This window comes from Carcharhinus amblyrhynchos, chromosome 17 (assembly GCF_965287045.1).
Source record: "Carcharhinus amblyrhynchos chromosome 17, sCarAmb.v2.hapA, whole genome shotgun sequence".
Classification (NCBI taxonomy): domain Eukaryota; kingdom Metazoa; phylum Chordata; class Chondrichthyes; order Carcharhiniformes; family Carcharhinidae; genus Carcharhinus; species Carcharhinus amblyrhynchos.
In genome coordinates this window covers 25,891,575-25,918,945 of record NC_137340.1, presented here as the reverse complement: position 1 = coordinate 25,918,945, position 27,371 = coordinate 25,891,575, and the positions used below count along the sequence as shown (strand labels likewise).

Sequence of the window (27,371 nt, the reverse complement as noted above, 5' to 3'; positions counted from 1 at the left end):
AGATTTGTGACTGTGCACACAGAAATGATTTGAAAATTGTTAGCAATGGTCTTATAATTGGCAACAGGTGGGTAACCAGGGAATTATTGATTAACCCCAGAAATGAAGAAGATCTTCACATTGCTTAAATGATGTTGAAATTAATGAGTTCCTAATATTGCCTTTATCAAAGTGTGGGGAATAATATTTACTCTGCTTTAAGTAAGGCCAATTAAGTCACAGGAAAGATAAAATTACCAACGTAATCTGGCATTTTCCTATAGCAAAGTGAATAGGGTGAATTTTTTCCCATACTATTTATGGTACAAATCACCAATTGAACATAAGGATACTGCTATTTTCATTTATCCTGAATAGAAAGTATTCATAACTGTTCATAAATATTCATTTTTTTTAATATACTGCAGCCAGTTGATGGTCGTGACAACTCAAAGTTTTGATTTCACATTAGTATCTTGATTGTAGTGGTACTTATTTTAAATCCCATTACATGTCATCCCTCTTTTGCAATACCCATCACATTCCTTTATCTCTTCTATATCAACTCCATCCCCCTTCATATGCTATCTCTATCCGCGATTCAGCAAATACTAATATCTCCCATGTATTTTGCTCATCCCATAGCCATTGCTCCCAACAACTCCCCTCCATCATTGCCATTCTTCCAGGCAGGTCAGCAATGTTGTTGGGCTTCATTTATCTTCTATTCTTTAATTTCACCAACCATTCCCCCAAGCTGTTGCCGTAAAATGTTGGCAGCCACATCTGCATCATGCACTCCTGTTCTGTGTGTAAATTAAGCTCCTCCTCCTAGATCAACCTACTGATTAATCAGCACAATACAGACAGGCAAAAACTGCTCATTATCACAATTGATCAGGTATATCATCATTCCCATTTTTCTCCCTCTCATCAATTCTCACTGTTATCACCACCAATCATCACTCCCGTGCTGTCTCCTCCACCCCCATCCAGATGCCTCCAGCTAGGCTAACAACCGCACTGCTTCAGTGGAGATCAAATAATCTCGAGGAACAGATCTTAGCTGGAATCGTACCACTGTTCATACCAGTGGATTTTCCCATCCTATCGCAGTGAGTGGAGATTTGGCTGGCTGCCAAAATCTCTGACCTCATTGCAGTGGGAATGTGGTGTGAATGACGAGTAAGATCGCATCCCTCACTGTTCAATATTAAGTCAATTATTTCAGATATTAACCTCTGTTCTATTTTCTTTCCTTTTCTTTGTTTGTTCTTTCAGTCAGCAACACACTTGCTTGAAGCACACCATTTGTTTCTTTTGTTGCCCTATCATCATTATCGTTGTCCTTGGAATATTCTTTCTTCTTTCATTCAATCTCTCTCGACTTCCACCTGATCGTAGATCTTCCTTTTTGTCCTTCTCTCACCTATCTTTTGCTGAGAACCTACCACTTCTATAACTTTGCCCATTCCTGATGAAAAGTCACAGGTCTGAAACAATTTTGTTTCTCTGCACTAATGCTGCTATAACAAGCAGTTTCTGCTTTTTATTTCAGATTTCCAATACCTGCAATATTCTGCTTTTTGATTATACAAATAAGCAAGTTGGGAGCAGAAATAGGCCACTTGACCTTTTTGAGTCTGCTTTGCTGCTCATTAAGATAATGGCTGATAGAATTGTAATCTCAACCCCACATTTTTGCCTATCCCTAATAACCTTTGTTGGCTCCTCTTACCTCTCTATTGATTTCCTTCAACAACCCTCCTCACTCTCCTGCTACCTACTATTGGCAGTCACTGTGTGATGCACAGTCTAGACCTCGGTGTGCCCTATGTGTCTTTGCATGCTCCAAGCTCTACCTACAGAATCAAGCACTGATGAATCAGAAATGTGGGCAGACCGAAACTATTATAATAAATTAAGTATCTACCGTGTGCTGTTTTTGCTGCCTCCACCATCAGCTATTCGCAACTACATGTTTGTCATGTAGATTCATAGAGATGTGTTAGCACAGAGACAGGCTCTTTGGCCCAACTCCTCCATGCTGACTAGGTTTCCTAAACTGAATTCTTCCTATTTGTCTTTGTTTGGCCTATATTTCTCTAAACCGTTCCTATTCATGTACCTGTCAAATGTCTTTTAAATGTTGTAATTATACCCACCTCTACCATCTCGTCTGCTAGCTCATTCCATATGTGCACCACCCTCGGCATGGAAAAAGTTGCGCCACAGGCCTCTTTTTAAACCTATGCCCTTATATTCTTGTCCTTGCTCTGCATGCACTGTAGCATAGATCAGCAAAAACATTTATTTCCACAGTACTTTTTAAATTACAGCATCTCTAAATATTCTTTCATGGAAGACTTTAACAAAAGCAAAACTTCTGATTTTGGAAAAATAAAGATGTGCATGTATGAAAAGATTGCGCGTAATATAAACTGCAGTGAATGACTGCCTCTGTGAAACATGCACATACTTCAAAGATTAATTGAGTGCGATAAATGGGAATAAAAAGGATTTTTTTTTAAATTTAGTGGTGCTGAAAACTAAATCTGCCCCAGGTGTCCGATGCACACTCATCTCAGTTTAATTTAATGCAGTAATCTGAATTGAGCCTAAAAAATCGCACCAGTGCTCTGCGACCCCCACATGTTTTCATGTGCATCAAAGTAGAGATCAATAAAATATTTGCAGTCAAAATAGCATCTTTGTAGTATCAGCACTTCTTTAAATACAGGATTTTGTTATGACCTTGTAACAGGATCGGAAGATCCCTGAATGGAACCCTGGCTCTAAAGATTATAACTTTTTTTATCAAACATGGGGGAACAAAGTCACAAGACTACTAACTAGTTTCAACAATAAAAAAAAACTAAAAAATGGATTATAATATAATACTTCTTTAGCTTAACCAATACAGACAGATTTTAAGATTGACATGGATGATAAAATCCATTTCAATCTACAGTATCCTCATTAGTGCACACAATTAGGATTTTTGAATTTGTCTCCCCAAATTATTGTCATATGAGAATTTCCAAACCCTATTCCCAAAATATGTTTTAAAACTTTCTCATATAGCAATTCATTCTCTTAGCCATCTGCATTCCAAAAGAAACTTTCGACCAGAGCTTTCAACTCCACTTTTAGCAGCAAGGCTGTGCCATGATTTCAGACCAACCCCTTTTGGCTTTCTCTGCCTCAAATGGCTTTCACTATTTCGAAGGGCCACAATTGCTTTCAAGGTTCTTATTAAACATCAAATGTTTTAATTACCTCTGAAGGTCAACTCCCTACTTTAACTCTAGTTATATGCAATTGTCTCTTTAACCTGGTTTCCTCTTCCTTGAATTCTTCTGAATAATACCTTAGTTTCTATTGATTTAACTTCAGTTTTCTGAAATCTTTTTGTCACAGTTCCCTGGGTCTCTTGACTGTCCTTTCATCCCTCTAGAGCAGGCTTTCTTGCTTATTACTCCATCCTACAGTTTTTCCAGCTTCAAGCAGACCCGAGAATTACCTTCTAGCTCAATACCAGCCTCCAACTGCTGCCAGCTTTCAGCTAAAAACTAAACAGCAAAGAATGTTGTTTGATTTACCCTTCAAGGCCCCTAATAGCTAAGCAATGATATTTATTCTTCACACCGTAGCCCTCTACCACAATAGAATCTGAGCCAGAACTGACCCCCACACAAACATACTTTGTTCAACGTGAAATCTAAACACAACCCAAGTAGAAAGGCATATAAACATTAAATTAAACCTACCTAATATTGTACCTTCCAATGGCAACCCATACAAACATAAGTCCCTTAAGATACCTTTGTAAGTTGTACAATGGTAGCAAATGCTAACAATTTATAGTTATTCTTTCAGCAAAGACTTCAACAGAATCTGATCCTGGGAAAAAGCAATAAGAAATATCACATATGTAAAAACATCAGAACATCAGGTTTAAAATGGTGCTAAAACAAGAACGTGTCCCATGTGGACAGCATTCAGTACCCAAATGTTACAATTGATATTTTAAAATGTCTAATTAACCTATTGTCATTATGTTGGTTATGTTGATTTGTTTTGCACCAGAGAAGTGTGGACAGACAAAAAGTGCACTATTTCTTAAAAAACAAGTGTTAATCTCCGTTCTAGTGAAAGGAGTGATCATTTTACTGCCATGCTTCTTTAAATCTTAAAAATGTAGTGGGAAGATGCATACGACGTTGCCACAATCCAAGTTCTTGTGAGCACACGCTCACACAACAGTGTTGGTCAAAGGTGTTTATGGTGAGTAAATTTTGCAGACTCATACAGGAGCGTATTATTCAACATAGAAATTAGATCACCATGGGCTTTGCTTTACCTGGAGTTATCAGGGAACATTTAGAGATATGTCATATATTTAATTTATTACAATTTTACTCTTATTAATTTCCAGAATCCTTGATCTCGATTTGGTGGTAAGAGATGAAGATGGCAACATTTTAGATCCTGATCAAACTAGCACCATCAGTTTGTTTAGAGCTCACGAGATGGCATTGAAACGGATAGAAGAAAGAATCGAGGAAGAAAAGGTGATTAAAATAAATAGTCAATTGCAGTTAAACTGCTGTAATTCATGCTGTTCTGAATTTTTGTCTGGTTTCAATGTTTATGCATTGCCCATTAAATATGCTTGTGTGCTAAAGACCTTGAAAATGTTTGTCAAATTTGCAGTGAATTTTTTGTGTATGAAACTTAATTAAATACTGGATAATCTTGCAGTGTGTTTAGGGAAAAAAGGAACATGAAGACGATGTCCTCTCTACCTTCCAAATTCTCTTAATGGCGTACGGTGAAGTAAGGGAAATGTTGCAAGGTTTTAGAATGATAGAATTCCTACAGTGCAGAAGGAGGCCATTCGGCATATCGAGCCTGCACCAACAACAATCCCACCCAAACCTTATACCTGTAACCCCACGTACTTATCCTGTTAGTCCCCCTAACACTAAGGGGCAATTTAGCATGGCTAATCAATCTAATCCACACATCTTTGGATGGTGGGTGGAAACTTGAGCACCCAGAGGAAACCCACGCTGACATGGGGAGAATGTGAAAACTCCACACACACATTGACCCAAGTTGGGAATTGAAGCCGGGTCCCAGCGCTGTGAGACAGCAGTGCTAGCCACTGTGCCACCCATGTTACTTGAGGTAAACATTTAAATTTTTGATTAGTGTCATTTATCTAAATTACACGTTTGGTAGCATCCGGACGTTGTGATCAGTTTAGCAAACAGTGTAGATGATCATTATCTCTGAGCAAACATTGTAAAATTGCACATGCCCCATAGTATTCCAGTTCCTCTTGACTCCCACTTTGATTCATAAATTTGTGTCTGCATAATACTGCCAATAGTTAGTGCAACTTGATTGTAAAATCCTTATTGTTGAACAAAAAATTGAAATAAATTTTATAAGAATGGTTTTATAATAGGTAAGCTCCAACTTTTATTTATTGTTTCTCATAAGACTCGTTGCCATTGACTTAAGTGAGTTTAAAGTACATAAGTAAAATTTGACTTTTTAAGGCAGTGTATTGATTGTCAGCAAACTTTCCACTGAAGTGGCAGAATTGAATTTGACTCTCTTGCTGTGAGCAACAGTGTAAACCTGGATAAGTGCCAATGTTTTGCACCACATTTAAATTTTGTAGTTAACTTAATGATCTGAATACATATTATTTACAGATTCACTGGGCAATCATAGGAATTACCTTTATACAAATGATTTATCATAATGCCCTTTACAAATGATAAAAACAAAACTTAAACTGTCCATGGTGGATGTTCGTTTTCTTCATGCTCATTCCAGAGTTAAAACACAATCATTAGAGAGATAATCCAGTTTGAGAGCTGTGCATTGTGTTGTGCCAGCATATCTCCTAGACAAACTGGCTGGGATAAGTCCAGCTGGCTTTTGAGTGCTAATATTCATTAATGGCAAAACCATTTTACGTTGATACCAAAAGCAATTCTGATGGCTATTGCCTTTGCTGTGTGAACAGTTAATTCTGTGAATGAAGTTTGGGAGCCAAATAGCAAATGTATTTGCGACAGTTATTTTGATTTGGAATTTGCTGCTATTCTGAACATTCTTTGTTTCAATTCTGTGTACACTTGCAGCCTAATGTTTTTGCAAGATTCCTATTCGATTTCCTTTATTTCCAATTGAACCTCAAAGGCAATGGAAAGTATATTTTTAAATAGGTCTGTAGCTGTTGTTCTGAGGCCATCAAGAGAGTAGTGGGTGGCTCTTTGAAGTCCTGAACACAAATCTCATGTGATGTTATTGTTAAAAGATGCTATCTTAGATCTGATATTACTAAAGCTGTTGGCATAGGGCTGTGTTTTCATATTTTTCTATTTAAAGACTGTCCTATTTAATCTGTATTCTATATTGCTACTGCTTATCTGCTATTTTTAATAAACCTATTCCATAGTCTATAATCTAAACCATGGTCTGATGGTGTTTATTCTGCCGCTTTTTGAAGTCTGGAAGGTCACAGAAGGACTTGTGATGTATCTGATTGCTAAGACCAGTGACCCCTGGGACTGTGCACATTTGGTGTACAAAAATGCACTGTGGTGTGTCAGCAGTGAGAGAGTGCACTTTGGAATTAGGTGGTAAAGAAAGAGCTGAGTGAAATGCAGAAATGTGGCCAGCAAATTGCTGACCAAAAAGATGCTGTTCAAATTTGTAACAAATAGCTAGAAAGAGCATAACTTCAAAAACAGATTTAATAGTATCTTGGATAGAAGTGAAAATGAGGCTGATTTTATTAAAGCAGCAGGAGTAACAGAGTATACATGCAATATCAGAAAAGTGAGGACAAGAATGTCCTTGCCAGTTAGCAGTGCTTAAACTGGAAGCTGTATAGGAACAATCTAAGCCCAAGGAGGCAGGACATTAGTGAAAATTCAAAGTTGATGAAGAGGCTGCTCAGAGGAAAGGGAAAAAGCTATCAGAATGAACTCAAAAATGGCTGGAAAATTTGCAATAAACAAACGCAGTTCAGATGAGTGAAGGTACAGCTGTATTTTGTTCAAGGAACAGGAAATCGATCCATCAAAGATGATGACTTCTGTTTCAGACAACTGCCAACAAAAAGAGGAAGAGAAATGTGAATATAGGTTTAGGTTATACACTTGCGAGAAGTAGAAATAGAGAAAATGATGCCAACATAAATTGCTGGGAAAATCTATAATGAAAGATGGCATGACTTTCAGTTATCTACTTCCTTTCACTATTTTTAGATCTTTCACAACACAATACGTCCAATTAATTGCTTTTGAAATGCAGTTTTAATATATTGAAATTATCATTTTCTTCTTGACTTCAGACAGCTTCAAGGAGGAGTGTATATATTATAAACAAATTCTAAAGTGTTCAAATAATTAAACAAATACAATAGAAGAAAGTATTATTATATAAAAGAAATTAGACACAGGTTTAAGGTGAGAGATGCAGAAGTGTCCAGAGCTGCAGCTTTTTCACAAAGGGTGAGTGGCTGGAACAAGCTGCCAGAGGTAGTAGTAGAGGCGGGTACAATTTTATCTTTAAAAAGCATTTAGATAGTTACATGTGTACGATGGGTGTAGAGGGACATGGGCCAAATGCAGGCAATTGGGATAAGCTTAGGGGTTTAAAAAGAAGGCCTGCATGGACAAGTTGGGCCAAAGGGCCTGCTTCCATCCTGTAAACCTTTATGACTGTATGCCAACCTTCTGAAATTGCATTATAGCACAGTTTAAGGTGCTGAGTGCAAACATGCTATCCCACTATTGTTAGGGTCTTGACTTCAATGCTGTGTAAGTAATTTTGTTACATTTGCACATGTTGCCAAGTCATTGAGAATCGAAGCACAGTTGGTGAACTGGGACAAACTATTATTTTATCTCTCACTTTAATTTTTGTGGGATTTGAATTTGGATATGAATGTTAGTTGTGTGTGTGGTGATCTGCAGTTTATTTCTTGCATCCTTTTATTACTTTCCTAGTTCTCATTTCTGCACAAAGGATTAGTGAACTGCATATTTTTTTGGGTGGGTCTTTTTGGGTTGCATACATAAGAACATAAGAAATAGGAGCAGGAGTAGGCCATCTAGCCCTTCAAGCCTGCCCCGCCATTCAATAAGATCATCCCTTAATCCCCTCGCTTATCAAAAACCCATCAACCCGCGTCTTAAAAATATTTAGCGCGGCAGCCTCCACCACTTCAACGGGCAGAGAATTCCAGAGATTCACCACCCTTTGAGTGAAGAAGTTCCTCCTCAACTCTGTTCTAAACCGCCCCCCCCCCCCTTTATCTTGAGGCTGTGCCCCCTACATACGTGGAGTTTCTGATGTTTTGACTCTCTCCAGTCATCTACAAGAAATAATCTCATGAATTATACTGGTCGGTGAAAATTTACGGTACAATTTTTAATCCACCATTCATTTATGAAATGTTCAGGTTACACAAATCAAAGTTTTGCAGCACGAGAAAAGATTATTTGGTTGACTGATCTATGCTGATGCTCCATGATTAACCTACATTATTTCATCATTCCCTGTCAACATAACTACTTTCTCGCCCATGCACTTAAATACATTTAAGGGAAAGCTACCTCATCCACTTCATGTTGTAATCAGTTTCATGTTCTCTTGAGTAAATTCTCCAAAAATTCTTTTGTTTTTAATTCATTGGCTAGGCCAGCATTTATTGCCCATTGCTGAGAGTATTTTAGGAGTCAACCACACTACTGTGGATCTGGAGTCACACATAGGCCAGACCGGATAAGGATGGGAAATTTATTTCTCTGAGAGACATTAGTGAACCAGATGGATTTTTATGACAACTGACATTGGTTTCATGGTCATCATTAGATTTTTAATTCCAGATTTTTTTTGTTGAATTCAAATTCAGCATCTGCCATGGTGGGATTCAAATCCTGGTCTCTAGAGAATTACCCTGGGTCTCTGGATTACTAGTCTAGTGACCATACCATTGCACCACTGCCGCCCCATTTATTAATGATTATCTTGTATTGATGACCTCAATGTAAGGTAGTCCTATTTGGAATCTCTACAAGTTGGAAGATAGGAAATGCAGTAAAATTGAGGTATTTTTGAGGTATTTCTAAAAATTGCAGGGATAAGATTGAGGAATAAAGCAAAAGAGCCAAAGGAGGTATTGGTTTGTGTTTATCTTTATCTGTGATGTAATAAGGTTAGTGAGTAGTAGGCACAGATTCCCACATTGAATTGCGATGTGATTGCATATTGGGCATTGCTGATCAGGGATACTGAATGCATTTTTAATATTCCTTACCAAGTATTCAGAAGTGATGAGAGAAAATTGAGGAGGAGCAATAGTTCTGTTGAATGAAGATGATGAAACAGTTTGAAACTGATTGTCCAAAAACTGAATCGATTTGACTTCAATTAAGGAACAGAAGGAGTGTTGTGATGTTGCTGTGATTTTATTCCAACAGCTTCAAACGGTGAGAAGGAAATGGTGAGCAAATTTGTTGGCAAATTTCAAATGTGTGTAACAAAAATACAGTAGCAATATTGAGACACTTTAATTACCCTAATACAGACTGACTAATGTTGTGTTAAGGATATGATGGAGAGGATTTACCATTGGGTGCAGGAGCAGCTTCTTGATCAATATGTTTCCAGTCCAACTAAGAAGAAAGCAGTAATGTTCTGTTTATCAGAAATAAAGTAAGACAAGTAGAATGTGTTACAGTAAAAAAAATCATATAAATGTATGAACATATGAATTAGGAGTAGGAATAGGCCACTTAGGCCCTGAGCCTGCTCTGCCATTCAATAAGATCATAACTACACTGATTATAAACTTCTACTTCACATTCCCACCCTCCCCTGATAGCCTTTCACCCCCTTGCCTATCAAGAATCTATCCAATTCTGCCTTAAAAATATTCAAACTCTGCTTCCATTGCTTTTTGAGGAAGTATTCCAAAGGCATTCGCCCTCTGACAGAAAAAAAATCCTCATTGCTCTTAAATGGGCAACCAAGCAGTGGTGACTTATTCTAAATTTTCCCACAAGAGGAAACATCCCCTCCACATCCACCATTGTTAAGATCCTTCAGGATCTTGCATGTTTTAATCAAGTCACTTCTTATTTTTCTAAACTCAGCAGAAATACATTAGCCTGTCCAACCTTTCCTCTTAAAACTACTCTCCCGTTCTAGGCATTAGACAAGTACACCTCTGAACTGCTTTCGTTGCCTTTATATCCTTCCTTAAATAAGGAGACCAGCACTATACAGATGTAGTCTCCCTTGTATTACTGAAACATAATCCCTCTTAACTTTTGTATTCACTTCCACTGCAATAAACAATTACATTCTATTAGCTTTCCTAAATACTTGCTGCACCTGTATACCAGTCTTTGGTGGTTCATGCACTCCGAAATCCAGGTCCATTTGTATCTCAGAGAATGCAATCTCACCATTTAGGTAATATGCTCATTATTTTTCCTGACAAAGTGGAAATTTCACATTCTCCTGCATTAAACTCCATTTGTCAAACCTTTACCAACTCCCCTCTTCTATCCATATCACTTTGCTATCTCCTTTTGTCCTCTTCACAACTTGCTTTCCTATTGATTATTATGTCATCAGCAAATTTAGCAACCATATCTTTTGTTCCTTCGTCCCAAGTCATGAGAGAAATTGTAAACAATTGAGGCCCATGCACTGATATGTGACACGCCCCTCATTACATCTTGCCAACCAGAAAAAGATCCATTTATGCCTGCCCTCTATTTCCTCTTAGTTCGCCAGTCTCTATCCATGCCAGCATGTTAACCCATAAGCCATAAGCTTTTATCTTGATCTTTGATGTGACAGCTTATCAGATGCCTTCTGGATAAGTTCAGTATATCCATCGGCTCCCCTTTGTCCATAGCACATGTTCCCTCTTCAAAGAACTCTAATAAATTGGTTAAATATGAATTCTTCTCAAAACTATGTTGTCCCTCCCTGATGATCATGATTTTTTCCAAGATCCCTGCTATAACATCTTTAATGACAGCTTCTAATATTTTCCCAACAACAGATCTTATGTTAACTGGCCTGTGGTTTTCTGCTTTCTGTCTCCCTCCCTTTTTGAATAAAGGAGATTCATCCTGTCTTTACCAATCTAATGGAACCTTCCCTGAATCCAGGTAATTTTGGAAAACTAAAACCAGTGCATCAGCTTTTCACAGTAACTTCATTGCACTGTTAATGTTAGCCTACTTGTGACTAATGATTTAAAACTTTATCTCGTGAGCCACTTTTAAGTTTATAGGACGATGTTCATTAGGCTCAGCCTGCAGCTCGAATTTTACAGTATCACTTGCCAGTGATTGTAATATTCTTGAGCTCCTACCTTCCATCCATTTCCTAATTTACAGCTATTTCTGGGACGTTACTTGGATCCTGTATTGAAATTCATTAACAGTGACCACAACATATTTCAGTTTGAAGTAATAATCAAAAGACACCTGAAAATATCAACAGTAAAAATGCCCAACTTGGGAAGCTAATTTCCAAGATTTGACCAAAGAACTGGGGCAAGTAGATTGGGAAAAGTGATTGCCACATAAATCAGTAAGTGAGTAGTGGGGAGCATTCTGGGAGAAAATTGTTCATGAACAGACTAGATAGACATGTTCCTTTTTAAGGAAAAAGGCAAATCATTCAAAGCTAAAGCACTCTGGATAACAAAGAGTATTAAAGTCAAAATAAAACAAAAAAAAATGATGACAAATGGCAGAGCTTTTTTGGGAGGCAGTTATGGATTAAAGGAAAAGGTTAACCTTAAAACAATTTATGGACATATAAAATGTAAGTGGGTCTGGTCTGTGTGAGAAATTTTGGGCTGAAGGAAGACCCAGAGAAAAATTTTCAGGTCAGGACTAAGCCATGTGAAATACATTACACATGTCTTTCTTTTTGCTTTTATTAGGAAGCCAAATATAGACTCTTCAAAGAAGAAAGGGAAATTATGGACAGGATAATAATAAAGATGTGCTAACAGTTAAAAATGTACCAAACTGAAGATGTACTAATAACATTACTGAAAGTGGGCCAGTCACCTAGCCTGAGTGGAATGCATCCTCGGTCCTTAGACCATAAGACATAAGGGCAGAATTAGGCCACTCGGTCCATCGAGTCTATTCCGCCATTCAATCGTGGCTGATGTTTTTCTCATCTCCATTTTCATTTCCCCATAACCCTTGATCCCCTTATTAATCAAGAACCTATCTATCTCAATGGCCTGCCTTCTCTGGCAAAGAGTTCCATGGATTCACCACTCTCTGGGTGAAGAATTTCCACCTCTTAGTGTTAAAGGATCGTCCCTTTAGTCTGGGATTGTGTCCTCTGGTTCTAGTTTTTCCTACTATTGGAAACATCCTCTCCACGTCCACTCTATCCAAGTGTCGCAGTCTCCTGTAAGTTTCAATGATATTACACCCCCCCCCGCCAATCCTTCTAAACTCCAACAAGTACAGACCAAGATTCCTCATCCGTTCCTCATACGATAAGCTCTTCATGCCAGGGATCATTCTTATGACCATCCTCTGGACCCTTTCCAAGGCCAGCACATCCATCCTTAGATATGGGGCCCAAAACTCTTCACAATACTCCTAATGAGGTCTGACCAGAGTCTTATACAGCCTGAGAAGTACATTCCAGGTGTTGTATTCTAGCCCTCTCAACATGAATGCTAACGTTCCTAACTGCTGACTGAACCTGCATGCTAACCTTATGAGAATCTTGAACAAGGACTCCCAAGCCCCTTTGTGCTTCTGATTTCCTAAGCATTTCTTCAGTATTGGAAGAAACCCAAGATAGAAATATAAAATGCATCGATTTATCTTTCAATCTTCAGTGGATACAGGAACATTGCTGGAGGATTGCCTTGAAACTACGAGATCAGTCAACCTTACGTTGGTGGTAATGAAGTTATTGAAAGCCATTATCAGAGACAAAATAAACTTGGAAAGGCATGGATTTGTTAAAAATAAATCATACTTAACTAAGTAGATTGAATCAATTTGAGGTAACAGAAGAGGTTGGTTGAAGTAATCTTGTACATATATGGATCTTCAAAAGGCATTGACAAAGTACCACCCTGGTGATTTGTTAGAAGATTGAAGCACATAGAATTATTAGCAAACTGATGATATGGATACAAGATTGGTTTAGTGACGTGAAGTAAAGGGTGATGTTGGATGAATGATTTTCAAACTGGTGGTGATTTGCATTGATGGTCCTTGAGGTTTAATTTGGGATTCAATTCAAGACGTAGACAGGGTGGTTAAATAGGTTAAATGATGGCATGTGTTCTATGTGGAGAAACATGAAATTATGCATGATATGGAAAAAAAGTATATCATAAATAGCACAACTTTGACAAATGTTGATGAGTAGAGAGACCTTAGTGTCCATATATGCACAATTTGATGTACACAACTTTAAAGATGATTGAAAGTTGCTCAGCTGATTGAAAAAAAATGTAGAGTACGTGAGCTTATAAATAGATGTATAAAATATAAAAGAAAATAGATCATCTGATAAAGGTGTAAATGAAGTTAGGCCCTAGCTGGATAGTGTGGACAATTCTAGGCGCTATACTTCAAGAAAAATGTGTAAGTATGGAGGAAGTTTGCCAGGATGTTATCAAGGATGAAGTTATGAGGAGAGATTGGAAAAGTTATAGTACGGTCGTAGAACAAAGAAGGTTAAATGACGACCTAATAAAGGCTTTCAAGTTATTGAGGGGTTTTGATAAAATAGTTGGAGAAAACTCTTATTTCTGTTGAGGGGAGATGAAGAGAAATCTTTTCACTCTAATTTGTTAAGGTGTGGAGTGCTCTACCTGAAAAGATAGTGAAGGCAGATATCTTCAATAATTTTAAAAAGGAATTGGGTTGGTACCTGAAGAATAGAAACTTTCAGGATTATACCCTGCAAATTACCACTCCATCTCCAACTTCCCTTTCCTCTCTTTGGTATGTTATTGCTTTCCAAATGTTCCTGTCTTTCATGGAACTCCTTGTTTCAATCCTTCCAATCTAAAATTCTTCTTCCTGTGCCTTAACTCTCAGCAAATCCCATTTCCCTTTCACCCCTAAAGTGCTCACTGACTTAAATTGGCTACTGATCAAGCAGCATCTTGATTCTAAAATTCTTATCCTTGTTTTAAAATGGTCATGTCCCTCCCTATCTTTAATCTTCCTCCATGCCCCACAACCCTTATCTGAGCTCCAGTAATTCTGGTCTCTTGATCATCCCCGATTTTAATCACTTCACCATTGGTGGCCACGCTTTCAGTTACCTATGTACTAAACTTGGAGTGCTTTCCCTACACCTCTCTGACTCTCTCCCTTCCTTTCCTCTTTTAAGATACTTAAAGCTCACCTCTTTTGCCAAGCTTTTGGTCATCTGACCTCATATTTCATTATGTGGCTCAGTGACATTTTTTTTAATTTATAATGATCCTTTGAAGCAGGACCTATTTTTCTCTATAACTATACTGTTGAATCTCTAGCCTCCATCCGATTTCCTTCTCATTATTCATGATGAGTCAGTTCCTGCAGCAGGCCTGCCTAACTGATATGATATTTCCTAGCTTAGTGATATACTTTTTACTTGAGAAATATTTCAGAACTTTTAATCAAGACTAATCCTCTTATGCATTTTAGAAAATAAAGACCGCTGAAGAAAGCGATTGACACTACTGAAACAGTAGCTACATGTGACAGACACATATTTATAATCAAGGGCATGGGGTGGCTGCAGGAGCGGAGGATGAAAGAATGGCTGAGTACCAACACCATTACCTAATTGCAAGGCAGAGGAAAGTAGGATATTAATGCCTCTTTTATCCTGATGAAGGAGGTGAGAGGTATTCTGTCAAACCCACTTCCTTCAATTGAATGGAAACATTATTTTGTGGATGCACAGAAAGCATTAGTCTTTCACCTTTAAGTAATGAAAAAACTAGCACCATGTCTGGGCAAATATTGTGTAAATAGGGAGCTGAAGCCAGGATTTCTCTCTCAATTTTTCATATCCTGCCACTCAAAACAAGATAATCAATATTCTTTGTCCTGCCACTTATCTTTCCGTGAATAATAATTCAGAAATCTTGAAAGGGGGATTATAAAGAGATGAATAAATAAATTCAAGGTTTTATTTGGTACCTATTCTGGTTTTTAGTGGTAAGCAAGCATTTTTTCCAATCAGTGCTACTCAACTACCCATTGGGAACTGTTTTTACATCACATACCTGATGAAGATTTTTCAATGCAGTGTGTTGGCAAACAACCATCAAAAGTTAGGTTATGCCGTGGTTTAGCACTGAACATATGACTGATAATCCCAAAGTGAAGATCATAAGTTATGGGTAATATTTACTAAAGTCAATTCCTCTCAATTAGAGCATTGTTCTTTTTGCAAATGAAATTCCTGTGCTGTTTCCAAAATGAGTTTTTAAACTGCATTTTAGTTGAATTTTTTTTATAACCTCTGAATACTTTGTGAATGGAGGTTATTAATTGCTTGCTTAGTGTCTCTAATATAATGCTTTTTTCAAGTAAATTTGTGTAATTTAAAATGAGGTGATACAATGTTCACTTCTAATCAATGCAATTCTCCATTGAAGAATATTTGTAAAGCAGCCTCTGCATAATGCAACATTAACAATATTTAGGTCAGCAGGATTGTGTTTTATTTGTAACAAAATCAAAAGTTTTTTTCAGTATAGATATCTGGTTTATATTTTGTGCAACATGCTTCAGCTGGCATATGTACTTCTATCAAGATAATGTGCTGCTTATTTTCGAGAAGAGTTGATAAAACTGCATTAGTCCATTACAGACACCATTAGTCTTCAATACAATACAAAATTAAAATTGATTATTAGGAATAAACATATTACCATAATAGACCAAGCAATAATCATTTTTGATTTAGAAGACAAAAAGGCTTCCTAACCAACTTCCTTGATCTTTCTTGATGATATGATTTCACAAGTAGAGGTGATTAGACATCTTGTGAGTTGTATCAAGGTCTCCAAAAAGCAATTGAACATGTTATACATGCAAGCCTTAAAGCTTTGGTGATTCAGGATAAGCCTCAGAGATATGTTAAGGTGGGGAGGAAATGAGGGCAAGTGATAACTGTCTACCCAGTAATTAGTTTTGATATCAGTACCGTTCCTAATTTACATCTATTTAGATTCCGAAACTTGAAGCCAATTGCTTGGTATTACAGATGTGATCAAAGCAGGACAGCTGAATGTGTAGAAAAATACAAATCTAGTTAAAAACTATTTGGATTCTCTCTTCCTATTCTCTATCTGAAAGTCCATTCTATGTATTTAGCATGTATTTGAGAATTACTTCCTGAATTGGCATGGAAAGTTGAGTCTAGAAGCCAATATGCTACCACCAAAGAACAGGGCACATTGACAAATGAATTCACTGTCCTACACTGAGGCAGCTTTCCTGTAATTGGATAAACTGTGGATGAATTTAGAAATGACCAACATGAATCGTGTCAAACCCCTATCATTTTAAATTCAAGGTTAAGTCTGAAAGAAAATAAATCAGTGCCATCTTCCAAAGGTTAATAAGAATTCATCAGCTGATTGTGCTTCTGCTATGCTTTTACATTAATGCAAATGGCACAAGTAACTATTAAACTTATTGACCATTTCACAACCTTCGAAGATGTTGACAATTTTAGATTAGTGATGTTCAAAATGGAGCTTCAACCTAGCTTCACTGAAGTGTGAAATTTGTGCCACAGCTTCTTAATTTTTCCGTAGTGGATAATAAAATCAACTTCTCACGATCAATAATTGCCTACAATGTAGTGGTGAATGAAACAGCAGATTAAAATACAGAATTCCATGCCTTAATTGTATGAGGGAAGTGGTGATAATTCAAGAAAGTAGAGTTGAAGTGGGTCATCCACGAGCTTAATGAATTGTGGAACAGATTCCAGGGGCTTGATGATATTCTCATGTTCCTATTTTTTATGCTTTTATAATAAGTTGTCAACAGGTGATTGCTGGTGACCCAAATGGTTCATCGCTTTAAGTGAGCCTTCATTCTTATTATGCATGCAGACGATAGAGATCATTTTGAGTAGACCTATAGACCTCATAGCTGGAATTTTACTGCCCCCCCCCACTACGGGAATTGGATCAGACAAGGGGCGGACAGTGAGAAGATCCATTGACCTCGGGTGGGATTTTACGGTTTTGGGACGAGTGAGGCCGTAAAATCCCACTCCATGTCTTGTACCAAAGCTATTTCAGTCAGGAAAAAAATGTTAGTTTGTAACTTGTATGTCAAATATAAGATTATGTGATGCTAGTGACTCAATAGAACGTTATTTTGAGAAGAAAGTTTAGTCTCGAAGAACTCGTCCCTTTTAGATAGTGGATTTGGATGTTTTGCAAGCTTTTTGCCTCAACTTAGGTCTGTTCCAATTGCTTTTGAAATGTATAGTTACTAACCTAGCCCAGTCAATATATTACAATCTGCTGTTAAAACCAACAAAATATTAATTCAGAATTGTTGCGATTTTATGAAATTGCAAGTTTTATTTAATTAATTTATATGCAAGTCTTGCCAAGTAATGCATTTTAATCTGTGATAAGATTGTACATATTTTGTACATAAAAAATATTTTTGCAATATTGAAAAAATAGAAATTTCCTTTATTCAGTCTTGGTTCCCTATAAAGAAAACAGCTCTTTGAATATTTCTTCCTGAGCATTATTTGGTGAGACCTGATCAGCTCAATAAATAGTGAGAGAATGGAGGAATACTTCGCTAAATTATACAGATCTTTATGACTGATAAAAAGTAACAAACGTTAGAAATCTTGCCCTGTTTGCCTTTGGGTCGTACCATTATTACTGAAGCATAATTTCAGGTTTTTGTTTTTAGAGTTGTAAAATTTAATTGTAGTAGCAGCAATCAAAATTGCTGAGGAAATGAATTAATTTTAATTGTTGTAACTGCCTTAAAACTTGGCTTCAGTGTTGTGTGAACTAATTCATTTAGCAAGTCAATATTCTATTGATTTCTGAAATGGCTTAGTGTTTGCAGCAGTAAATTTCTAGAATCCCTTGTTTAATATTCCGTTAGTGTATTGACACACTAGGAAGTAACCCCTATTCATTCAGTTTATATTTTGAACTAATAATTGTCTAGTTAATAAACTGTCAGCTGACGTTTTTGGTCATTGTTCCCATAAGAACATAAAAAATAGGAGCAGGAGTAGGCCATCTAGCCCTTCGAGCCTGCCCCGCCATTCAACAAGATCATGGCAGATCTGAAGTGGATCAGTTCCACTTTCCCGCTTTCTCCACATAACTCCTAATTCCCTTGTCTATCAGAAACCTATCTACCCGTGACTTAAATACGTTCAGCGAGGTAGCCTCCACCACTTCAATGGGCAGAGAATTCCAGAGACTTTGAGTGAAGAAGTTCCTCCCCAACTCCGACCTAAACTGCCCCCCCCCCCCCCCCCCCCCCCCCAAAAAACAATTCCCATAACAATCTGCTCTAGATGATGATTTGTGTGACACAATGGCATGGTGGTTAGCACTGCTTCCTCACATTCAGAACTGGCTTGGTCATAGAAGACAGAGGTAGTCGTGGAAGGGTGATTGGAGGGCTGTGACTAGCGACATTCCTCAGGGATCAGTGCTGGGACCTTTGCTGTTTGTAATATATATATAATATATATATTAAATATATATATTTATATATAAATGATTTGAAGGAAAATCTAACTGGTTTGATTAGTAAGTTTGTGGATAACACAAAATTTGGTGGAATTGCGAATAGCAATAAGGGCTGTCAGTATACAGCAGATTATAGATCAGGCAGAGAGATGGCAGATGGAATTTAATCCGGACAAATGTGAGGTAATGCATTTTGGAAAATCTAATACAGATGGGAAATGTACAGTAAATAGCAAAACTCTCAAAGAGTATGGATGGGCAGAAGGATCTGGGTGTATAGGTACACAGGTCACTGAAAGTGGCAACACAGATGGAGAAGATTGTCAAGAAGACATACGGCATGCTTGCCTTCATCAGTCAGGGCATTGAGTTTAAAAATTGCCAAGTCATGTTGCAGCTTTATAGAACCTTAGTTAGGTAGCACTTGGAATATAGTGTTCAATTCTGGTCGCCACACAACCAAAAGGAGGCTTTGAAGAGGGTACAGAAAAGATTTACCAGGATGTTTCCTGATATGGAGGGCATTGGCTATGAGGAAAGATTAGAGAAACTTGGTTTGTTTTCACTGGATTGGTGGAGGTTGAGGGGTGACCTGATAAAAGGTTATGAGGACAGAGTGGATAATCAGAAGTTTTTTCTTAGGGTGAAAGAGTCAGTTACTAGGGGGAAGGGACAAACTTTAAGGAAGATGTACAAGGCAAATGTTTTATACAGTTGTGTGGTGGGTGCCTGAAATTCACTGCTGGGGGAGGTAGTGGAAGCAAATATGATGGTGGCTTTTAAGGGGCATCTTGACAAATACATGACACGGATGGGAATAGAGGGATATAGCCCTCAGAAGGGTAGGAGGTTTTAGTTCAGACAGGGAGCATGGTTGATGCAGGATTGGAGGGCCGAAGGGTCTGTTCCTGTGCTGCATTTTTCTTTGATCTTTGTACTCATAGCTCCAGGGACCCAGGTTAAATTCTGGCCTTGGATGCCTGTCCATGTGGAGTTTCCCCGTGCCTGCGTTGGCTTCCTCCGCGTACTCTGGTTTCCTCTCACAGTTAAAAGATGTGCAGACTAGGTGGATAGGCCGTGATAAATTTTCCCTTGGGGTGTGTTCCAGATTGTGTAGCTTGGGAGAATTAATGAGGTAAATATGTAAGGTTTCAGGTAGGGGTCTGGACAGGAAGCTTTGTTGGACAGTGGGTGCAGACCCAATGGGCCGAATGTCCTGCTTCTGCACTGTAGGAATTCTATGATGATGCTCACTCAGTCAGTTCCAATCTTTTGAACATGGTCAATTTGACAGATCTAGTAAACTTTAAACCTAACTAATGTATAATTTTGGTCATCATAGCTGGATATTCTGTAAAGTAACTGGCTTAATCAGCTTTTCTTTTAAAGCAAAATGTTTGTAAGCAAAAGAAAAAATGCTGGAAAATCTCCGCAGGCCTGGCAGCATCTTTAAGAAAAGAGCTGACATTTGAGTCCAGATGACCCTATGTCAAAGCTTTGTCAAAAATAATGTTTATAATCATTGTTTTGCTTCCTGAACATGACAAGGGTGTCTAGAGAGGCAATTTTTTCACACAGAGGGTGATGAGTATCTGGAACGAGCTGCCAGAGGTAGTAGTAGAGGCAGGTGCAATTTTGTCTTTTAAAAAGCATTTAGACATTTACATGGGTAAGATGGGTATAGAGGGATATGGGCCAAATGCGGGCAATTGGGACTAGCTTCGGGGTTTAAAAAAAGGAATGGCTTGGATAAGCTGGGCTGAAGGGTCTGTTTCTATGCTGTAAATTTCTATGACTCTAACCTCAAGTTATTAATGCCCCAAGGTTAGTATATATAGACAATGCAGTATGTGTGAATGAATGAATTACAAACAACCCAAGATAACTTCAGGCTGATGCTACTGAAATTATGATTACAGTCTGAGAATGTTATACATGACATACATTTCTAAGTGGCCATTTATAGAGTCCCTTTTAGAGTATGATGCCTGATGTGAGAAGATTTCGATAGAAACAGCAAGAGGGGAATTTATCTTTAAATGTTATAGTATTCTTTTAAAACCTAAGTTGGAGCTATGTACATTAGATTGATCACATAGAAGTCTCATTTTGTTTGTTATATATCAAGAAATCAAAACCTGTTTTTATTAAGAGATTTATGATTGCATTATGTACAATGTATTGAGATGGGTTATTGAAAATGGATCTGTCATCGTGAAAGATTGTATAGAACTATAACTTTGCCAATTGCAAAACAAAAACCCTCATTCCCCTTTATTTTCCTTTGTCTCTGACTGCTTTGTGAATTTGGGATTCTGCTTCTTGGAGCAGGACTGCAGTGTGCTGTGGCAATGGAAGATGAGCAGACTTCGTTGATAGAAACGATCTGTCTCTTATGAGATTGCCAAAACTTTGTAAATAGAAGCTCCTGTTCCTTTCAATGCAGTTATTACTGCTATTCACAACTTTAGTTATGAACACCCTTATTCACCCCAAATATCTCACAGCTTGCTGACCTGAATGTTAAATTAAGTTTCCATGTTGGAGTTCTTATGTGGTTGTACTTGCATGATTTTTAAAATTTTAGTTTAAAGTTAAAGCTGTAACCAAAATGTTTCTTAAGTTGAGTATGTATTTCTACAATGAAATGTGTATGCTGAGATCACCTCTAATTTGATTTTTAAATACAGCAACATGGCCATTGCGTTGTAAACATAGTAGCAGATAGCACCAAGACTGTTGTACTTTGGAGCATATTTTAACAGAGAGGTCTTGTCCACAATGCTCACATTTAATTAAAGAATTAAAAAAAAGTCCTTTGGAATCTGAATGCTAAAAGCTTGCAAGTTATTTTAAATTGTGATAATTTGGGACTTTGCAATCTAAGTTTCTGCATTCATACATAGGGAAAATGTAGTGATAAAAATGTAACTTCCAATTTGAGCATTTTTCTTAGCTCCAGGAAACCATTCTAATTATTTTCTGCCTTAAAATTGGGGAATAAAATACACTCTCTAGAATGGTTAAATACGTCTCCATATCGTGTGGTAATTAAAATCTTTTAAAGTGATATTTGTATGAATGGAAAAGCTAGTTCTTGGCAGAGTGTATGCTTCTGCTGCTTTTTGTAGATGATAACTTTCTAAGCACCCAAAATAACTTTTTCTTGTCTGTTTTGCAGTCTCAGAAGCATAACATTGACATAAACAGACAAGCGAAGTTTGCTGCTACACCTTCTTTCAGTCTGTTTGTAACTCTAAAGAATGTTGTCTGCAAAATAGGAGAAGATGCTGAAGTCTTGATGTCTTTATATGACCCTATTATGTCCAAATTTATCAGGTTGGTGGTCAGTCTAATTTTGGCTTGGCTCACATTATGGTATTGTGGATAACTCTAAATTCATCTATTTCCTAAGCAAAAATTTTCAACAAAGGGTATATGTATATTCATTGCATTCCACAGTAAGGCCATCAGAATAACAGACTAGTCTCTTTGATATTTACGAGACCCTCATACTTTTATCTTTTTAAATATAGTACAGTAATGATCATATTTGCAACCCATGAAAAGATGCTGAAGGTTCACCTTTATGTGCTTTTTGGAAAAAAATCACCCTGAATCACTGTACAACATCTTTGTATTATCTCTTTTCAAAATAAGATTTTATTCGAATATTGCATTCATTATCCTCACTGTTGTTTCACAATTACTGTTCATGCGATTGCAGGCAGAAAGCTGTTGTATAATCTGAAAAATCAAACAGGAATCGCCTAGATTTTTTATACACCCTATCACAACAGATTCAGCTGTAGCACCTTTATGCTGGGATGTTAGTTAAAATCCATTCTGCCTTTTTTTTAGATCTTTTCAGTTTGGCAGGAAGAGACTGAACTTGCTTTAAGGACAAGAATAGACTATTCAGTTCCTCAATCCTGTTATTTTTTAATTTTATCATGGCTGATCATGAATGATAGCGGTTCAAGAAGACAACCCATTACCACCTTCTGAAGGGCAGTTAGGATTGGGCCACAAATGTTGGGCTTAACAGAGGCGCTCACTTCCTATGAACAAATAAACAAAAATCAAACTAATCTCCATTTATTTGCCTTTGATTCACTTACCTGACCAAAATGTATTGACCTTTGACGTGAAGCTTTCAACTGGTCCAACATCAACAGATTTTGGGGAAGAGGCCCAGGTTTCAGTTACACTTTGTGTGAAATAGTGTTTCCTGATTTCTCTCCTGAATGGCTTCGCTCTAATGTCCCCTCTTGGTCTGGATTTATCCATCGGAGGAAATAGTTCCTCTATGATTATCTGATTAAGTGTCTTTACCTTTTTATCATTTGAATTAGACCACCCTTAGCCATCCAAACATGAGCAAATAGCCTGAGTTTTGCAGCTTTTACTTCTAATTTATAGAATCCTATGGTGTAGAAAGAGGCCGTTTGGCCCATCTAGTCTGCACGAATCACAATCCCACCCAGACTCTAACCCCATATCCCTACGAATTTACCCACTAATCCCTCTAACCTATGCATCCCAGGACACTAAGGGGCTATTTAGCATGGCTGATCAACCTAGCCTGCATATCTTTGGATGGTGGGAGGAAACCGGAGCATCTGGAGGAAACTCATGCAGACATGGGGAGAATGTGCAAACTCCACACAGACAGTGACCCGAGCCAGGATTCAAACCCAGGTCCCTGGAGCTGTGAAGCAGCAGTGTTAACCACTGTGCCGCCCTGAATCCTTGGATGATTCTGCTAATTCTATGCTGTATCCACATCAATGCCAGTCTCATTAATTGGTGTAGCAGAGAAGGAAGTCATTCAGCCTATCAAATCTGTGCCAGCTCATTTGAAGGACGACAATAAGAAATAAGAGCAAGAATTTGCCTGTTCAAGCCTGTTCTGCCATGAGATAAGGCACTTGATAAGATACCACATGGTTCGTTGTTGCACCAGGTTAAATGTCATGGGATCCAGGGTGAGGTAGCCAGTTGGATACAAAATTGGCTTGATGACAGAAAACAGAGTGGTTGTAGAGGATTATTTTTCAAACTGGAGGCCAGTGAACGAGCGATGTGCCACAGGGATCAGTCATTAACACAAATTACAAATAACAGGGTCCACTGTTACTTGTCATTTGTGTTAATGATTTGGATGAGAACTTAGGAGGCATGGTTAGTAAGTTTGCAGATGACACCTAGATTGGTGGTATAGTGGACAGCAAAGAAGGTTATCTAGGATTGCAACGGGTTCTTGATCAAATGGGCCCGTGGGCTGATGAATGGCAGATGGAGTTCAATTTAGATAAATGTGAGGTGATGCATTTGGTAGATTGAGCCAGGGCAGGATTCACTCAGGGTGTTGGGGAGAGTGATAGAACATGTACATGTTCGTAGCTCCTTGACATTGGAGTCGCAGGTGGACAGAGTGGTGAACATAAGAACATAAGAAATAGGAGCAGGAGTAGGCCATCTAGCCCTTCGAGCCTGCCCTGCCATTCAATAAGATCATGGCTGATCTGTCGTGGCTCAGTTCCACATTCCCGCCCTCTCCCCATAACCCTTAATCCCCTCTCTTATCAAAAACCCATCAACCCGCGTCTTAAAAATATTTAGCGAGGTAGCCTCCACCACTTCAACAGGCAGAGAATTCCAGAGATTCACCGCCCTTTGAGTGAAGAAGTTCTTCCTCAACTCCGTTCTAAACCGCCCCCACCCCCTTTATCTTGAGGCTGTGCCCCCTAGTCCTACTGTCCTTTCTGAGCGGGAAGAGTCTCTCCACCTCTATCCTATCCATCCCATTCATCATCTTATACGTCTCAATGAGATCTCCCCTCATTCTTCTAAACTCTAACGAGTACAAGCCTAGTTTATTCAGCCTCTCCTCATAGCTCAACCCCCTCAACTCCGGCATCAGCCTAGTAAACCTCCTCTGCACTCCCTCCAAGGCCAAAATATCCTTGCGTAAGTACGGTGCCCAAAACTGCACACAGTACTCCAGCTTCGGCTCACCAATGCCCTATACAGCCGCAGCAAGACCTCCCTGCTTCTATATTCAATTCCCCTCGCTATGAAGGCCAGCATCCCATTTACCTTCCTGACCACCTGCTGCACCTGCAAGCTGGGTTTTTGCAATTCATGCACAAGGACCCCGAGGTCCCTCTGCACCGTCGCCTGCTGCAGTTTTTCGCCACGTAAGTAATAATCCTTCCTACCATTATCCCTACCAAAGGGGACCACCTCGCACTTGCCAACATTAAATTCCATTTGCCAGTTGCTGGCCCATTCGCCCAGCCTATCTAGATCCTTCTGTAGACTCTCCACACCCTCCGCACAATTTGCCGTTAAGAAGGCATTCAGCATGCTTAGTTTCATTGGTTAGAACATTGAATACTGGAGTTGGGATGCCTTGTTGAAGTTGTACAAGACATTGGTAAAGTCATACTTGGAATATTGTATACAGTTCTGGTTACCTTATTATAGAAAGGATATTGTTAAACTAGAAAGAGTGCAGAAAAGATTTACTAGGATATTACCAGAACTTGATGGGTTGTGTTATAAGGAGAGGCTGGATAGACTGGGACTTTTTTCCCTGGAGCGTAGGAGGCTTAAGAGCAGTTTTTCATGCAGAGGGTGTGAATGTCTGGAATGAGCTGCCAGAGGTAGTAGTAGAGGCAAGCAAATTAATGACATCCTTACTCAAGATGTAATGAAAATGTATTTAGAAACTGAAAATATGAGGGTAATCAGCACAGATTTCAAAAGAGAACGTCATTCTTGACCAACCTTTGTTTAATTGTATGAAAATGTATCTATTTAGATTACAAAAAGGCAGTTGATAAGATCTGTCCTAGTAAACTTATGTTTGAGATCAGCACATGTAAGTAGCAAGTAGCAAACTGGCTGCAAATCAGAAAACAGCAGAGAGGTAAGGGTAGTTAATCGGATTGGCAAAATCGATGAGTGGTTTTCTACAGGAATTGGTGCTTCAACCATTGTTCACCATTTACATTGGCTCAGGCATTGTAAATATAGTTTCAAACTTTGGAACTGACAGAATTATCGTTAATATAGAGAAGGGCAATGACAAAAACAGGAAGATACTTGTGGAATGAGTATGCCATTAGCAACTGTCCTTCAATATTGATGTGTGAGGTGGTGCATTTTGGTAGGGAAGATAAAGGAGGTTGCACATCTTGGAAAATAAATGTCTAAATGAGAAACAGAGTGATCTAGGGGTAGAGCTGCATAAATCACAAGAAATGTGGCACAGATTAATAAGGCCATTAAAAAAAAAGCAAACAGCACCGGGGTTTGTTTCTAGTGGGATAAAATTGAATAGCAGAAATTATGTCAAACTTGTATAGAATTTGAATTAGGTTACACTTGGAGTACTGTGAACAGCTTTACTCCATCATGAGGATATATAGGCATTGGAGAAGATGCAAAAAGGATTTACTAAACTGAAACCGGAGCTGATAGGTTACAGGTCTCAGGAATGTTTGACCAGATTGGAACATGAAACAAGAGCGCCCTTAGATTATGAAAGAGTTTGAGGGTAGGAATAAGCTAAGGGCCATAAACATAAGAGAGTCACAAATAAATTCATAAACAATTCAAGAGAAACTTCTTCCTCCAGAGTATGGTTGGAATGTGGAACTCAGTACCACAAAAGGTAGCTGAGGTAAATAGCAAAAATGTCTTCAGGAGATAAATAGGAGGATGAAAGGAATAAGCAGAAAAGTATGTTGATGGGAATAGATTAAGGAGTCTCTTGTGGAGCTGAAACATTAGTGTGGAAATGTCGGACTAGATGGCCTGTTACTAGGTGTAGTAATCTGATGCCAGATGCAATTAAAAAATACATAATCACCAACTTGTTAACTATATGAATTCATGATTCTACACATCCATGGTATTTGTCACTGTTTTGTTTTCTACCATTAGTTTCTAAAGTGGAATGCATTCTGGATGTGACCATAAAAAGCACACTTAACTGTGTATTTCTATATGCATACTGACTATCTAATAGTCTCGTAAACTTGGGAGAATATATTTTGTATATTGGTTAGCATTCCACAGTTCATTTTTGCAGAATGATAGTTTGGTGTCATAATGATTTCTATTGCTAAAATTACATAAAATGTACTAATAGATAGGAGTAGTGAGGATTGTGTGTGAATGTGTGATGAATATCAAAATTTAAAAATTAGTTTTGTTTTTGCAGTGAGAACTACTTAGTTCGATGGGCGAGCTCAGGCCTTCCAAAAGACATAGACCGGCTAAACAACTTGAAAGCCGTATTTACAGTAAGCTATTTTTACCTTTTAAAATTTTTTAGTGATTAAACTTTAGGCTGGTGTTTTGTTCTTTAAGCTCACTTATTTACTGTAAGCTATTTTCACCTTTTAATATTTTTTACTCACTAAATGTTAGACTGGTATTTTGTTCTGTTTGTTCACTTTTACTTTAAATTGATTATGCAATGCAGAGACTAATGATGTAGCTGATGCCTTGCTGTTAGCTAAAAAATGGAAATGAGATTGAAGTTGAACAGGTTTTCCTTGTG

General features: G+C 38.0%; 1 protein-coding gene across 2 annotated transcripts in view; it reads left to right on the top strand.

Annotated features, from left to right (window-relative positions):
* The window catches only part of dock1 (dedicator of cytokinesis 1), a 589,776-nt gene that overhangs the window by 99,855 nt on the left and 462,550 nt on the right, over positions 1–27,371 (top strand). For both annotated transcript variants that reach the window (XM_080205635.1, XM_080205634.1), the window contains exons 7-9: positions 4,418–4,553; positions 21,975–22,132; positions 27,030–27,111. In XM_080205635.1, the coding sequence (XP_080061761.1) occupies positions 4,418–4,553; positions 21,975–22,132; positions 27,030–27,111 (376 nt within the window). The remainder of the gene's footprint in view (positions 1–4,417; positions 4,554–21,974; positions 22,133–27,029; positions 27,112–27,371) is intronic.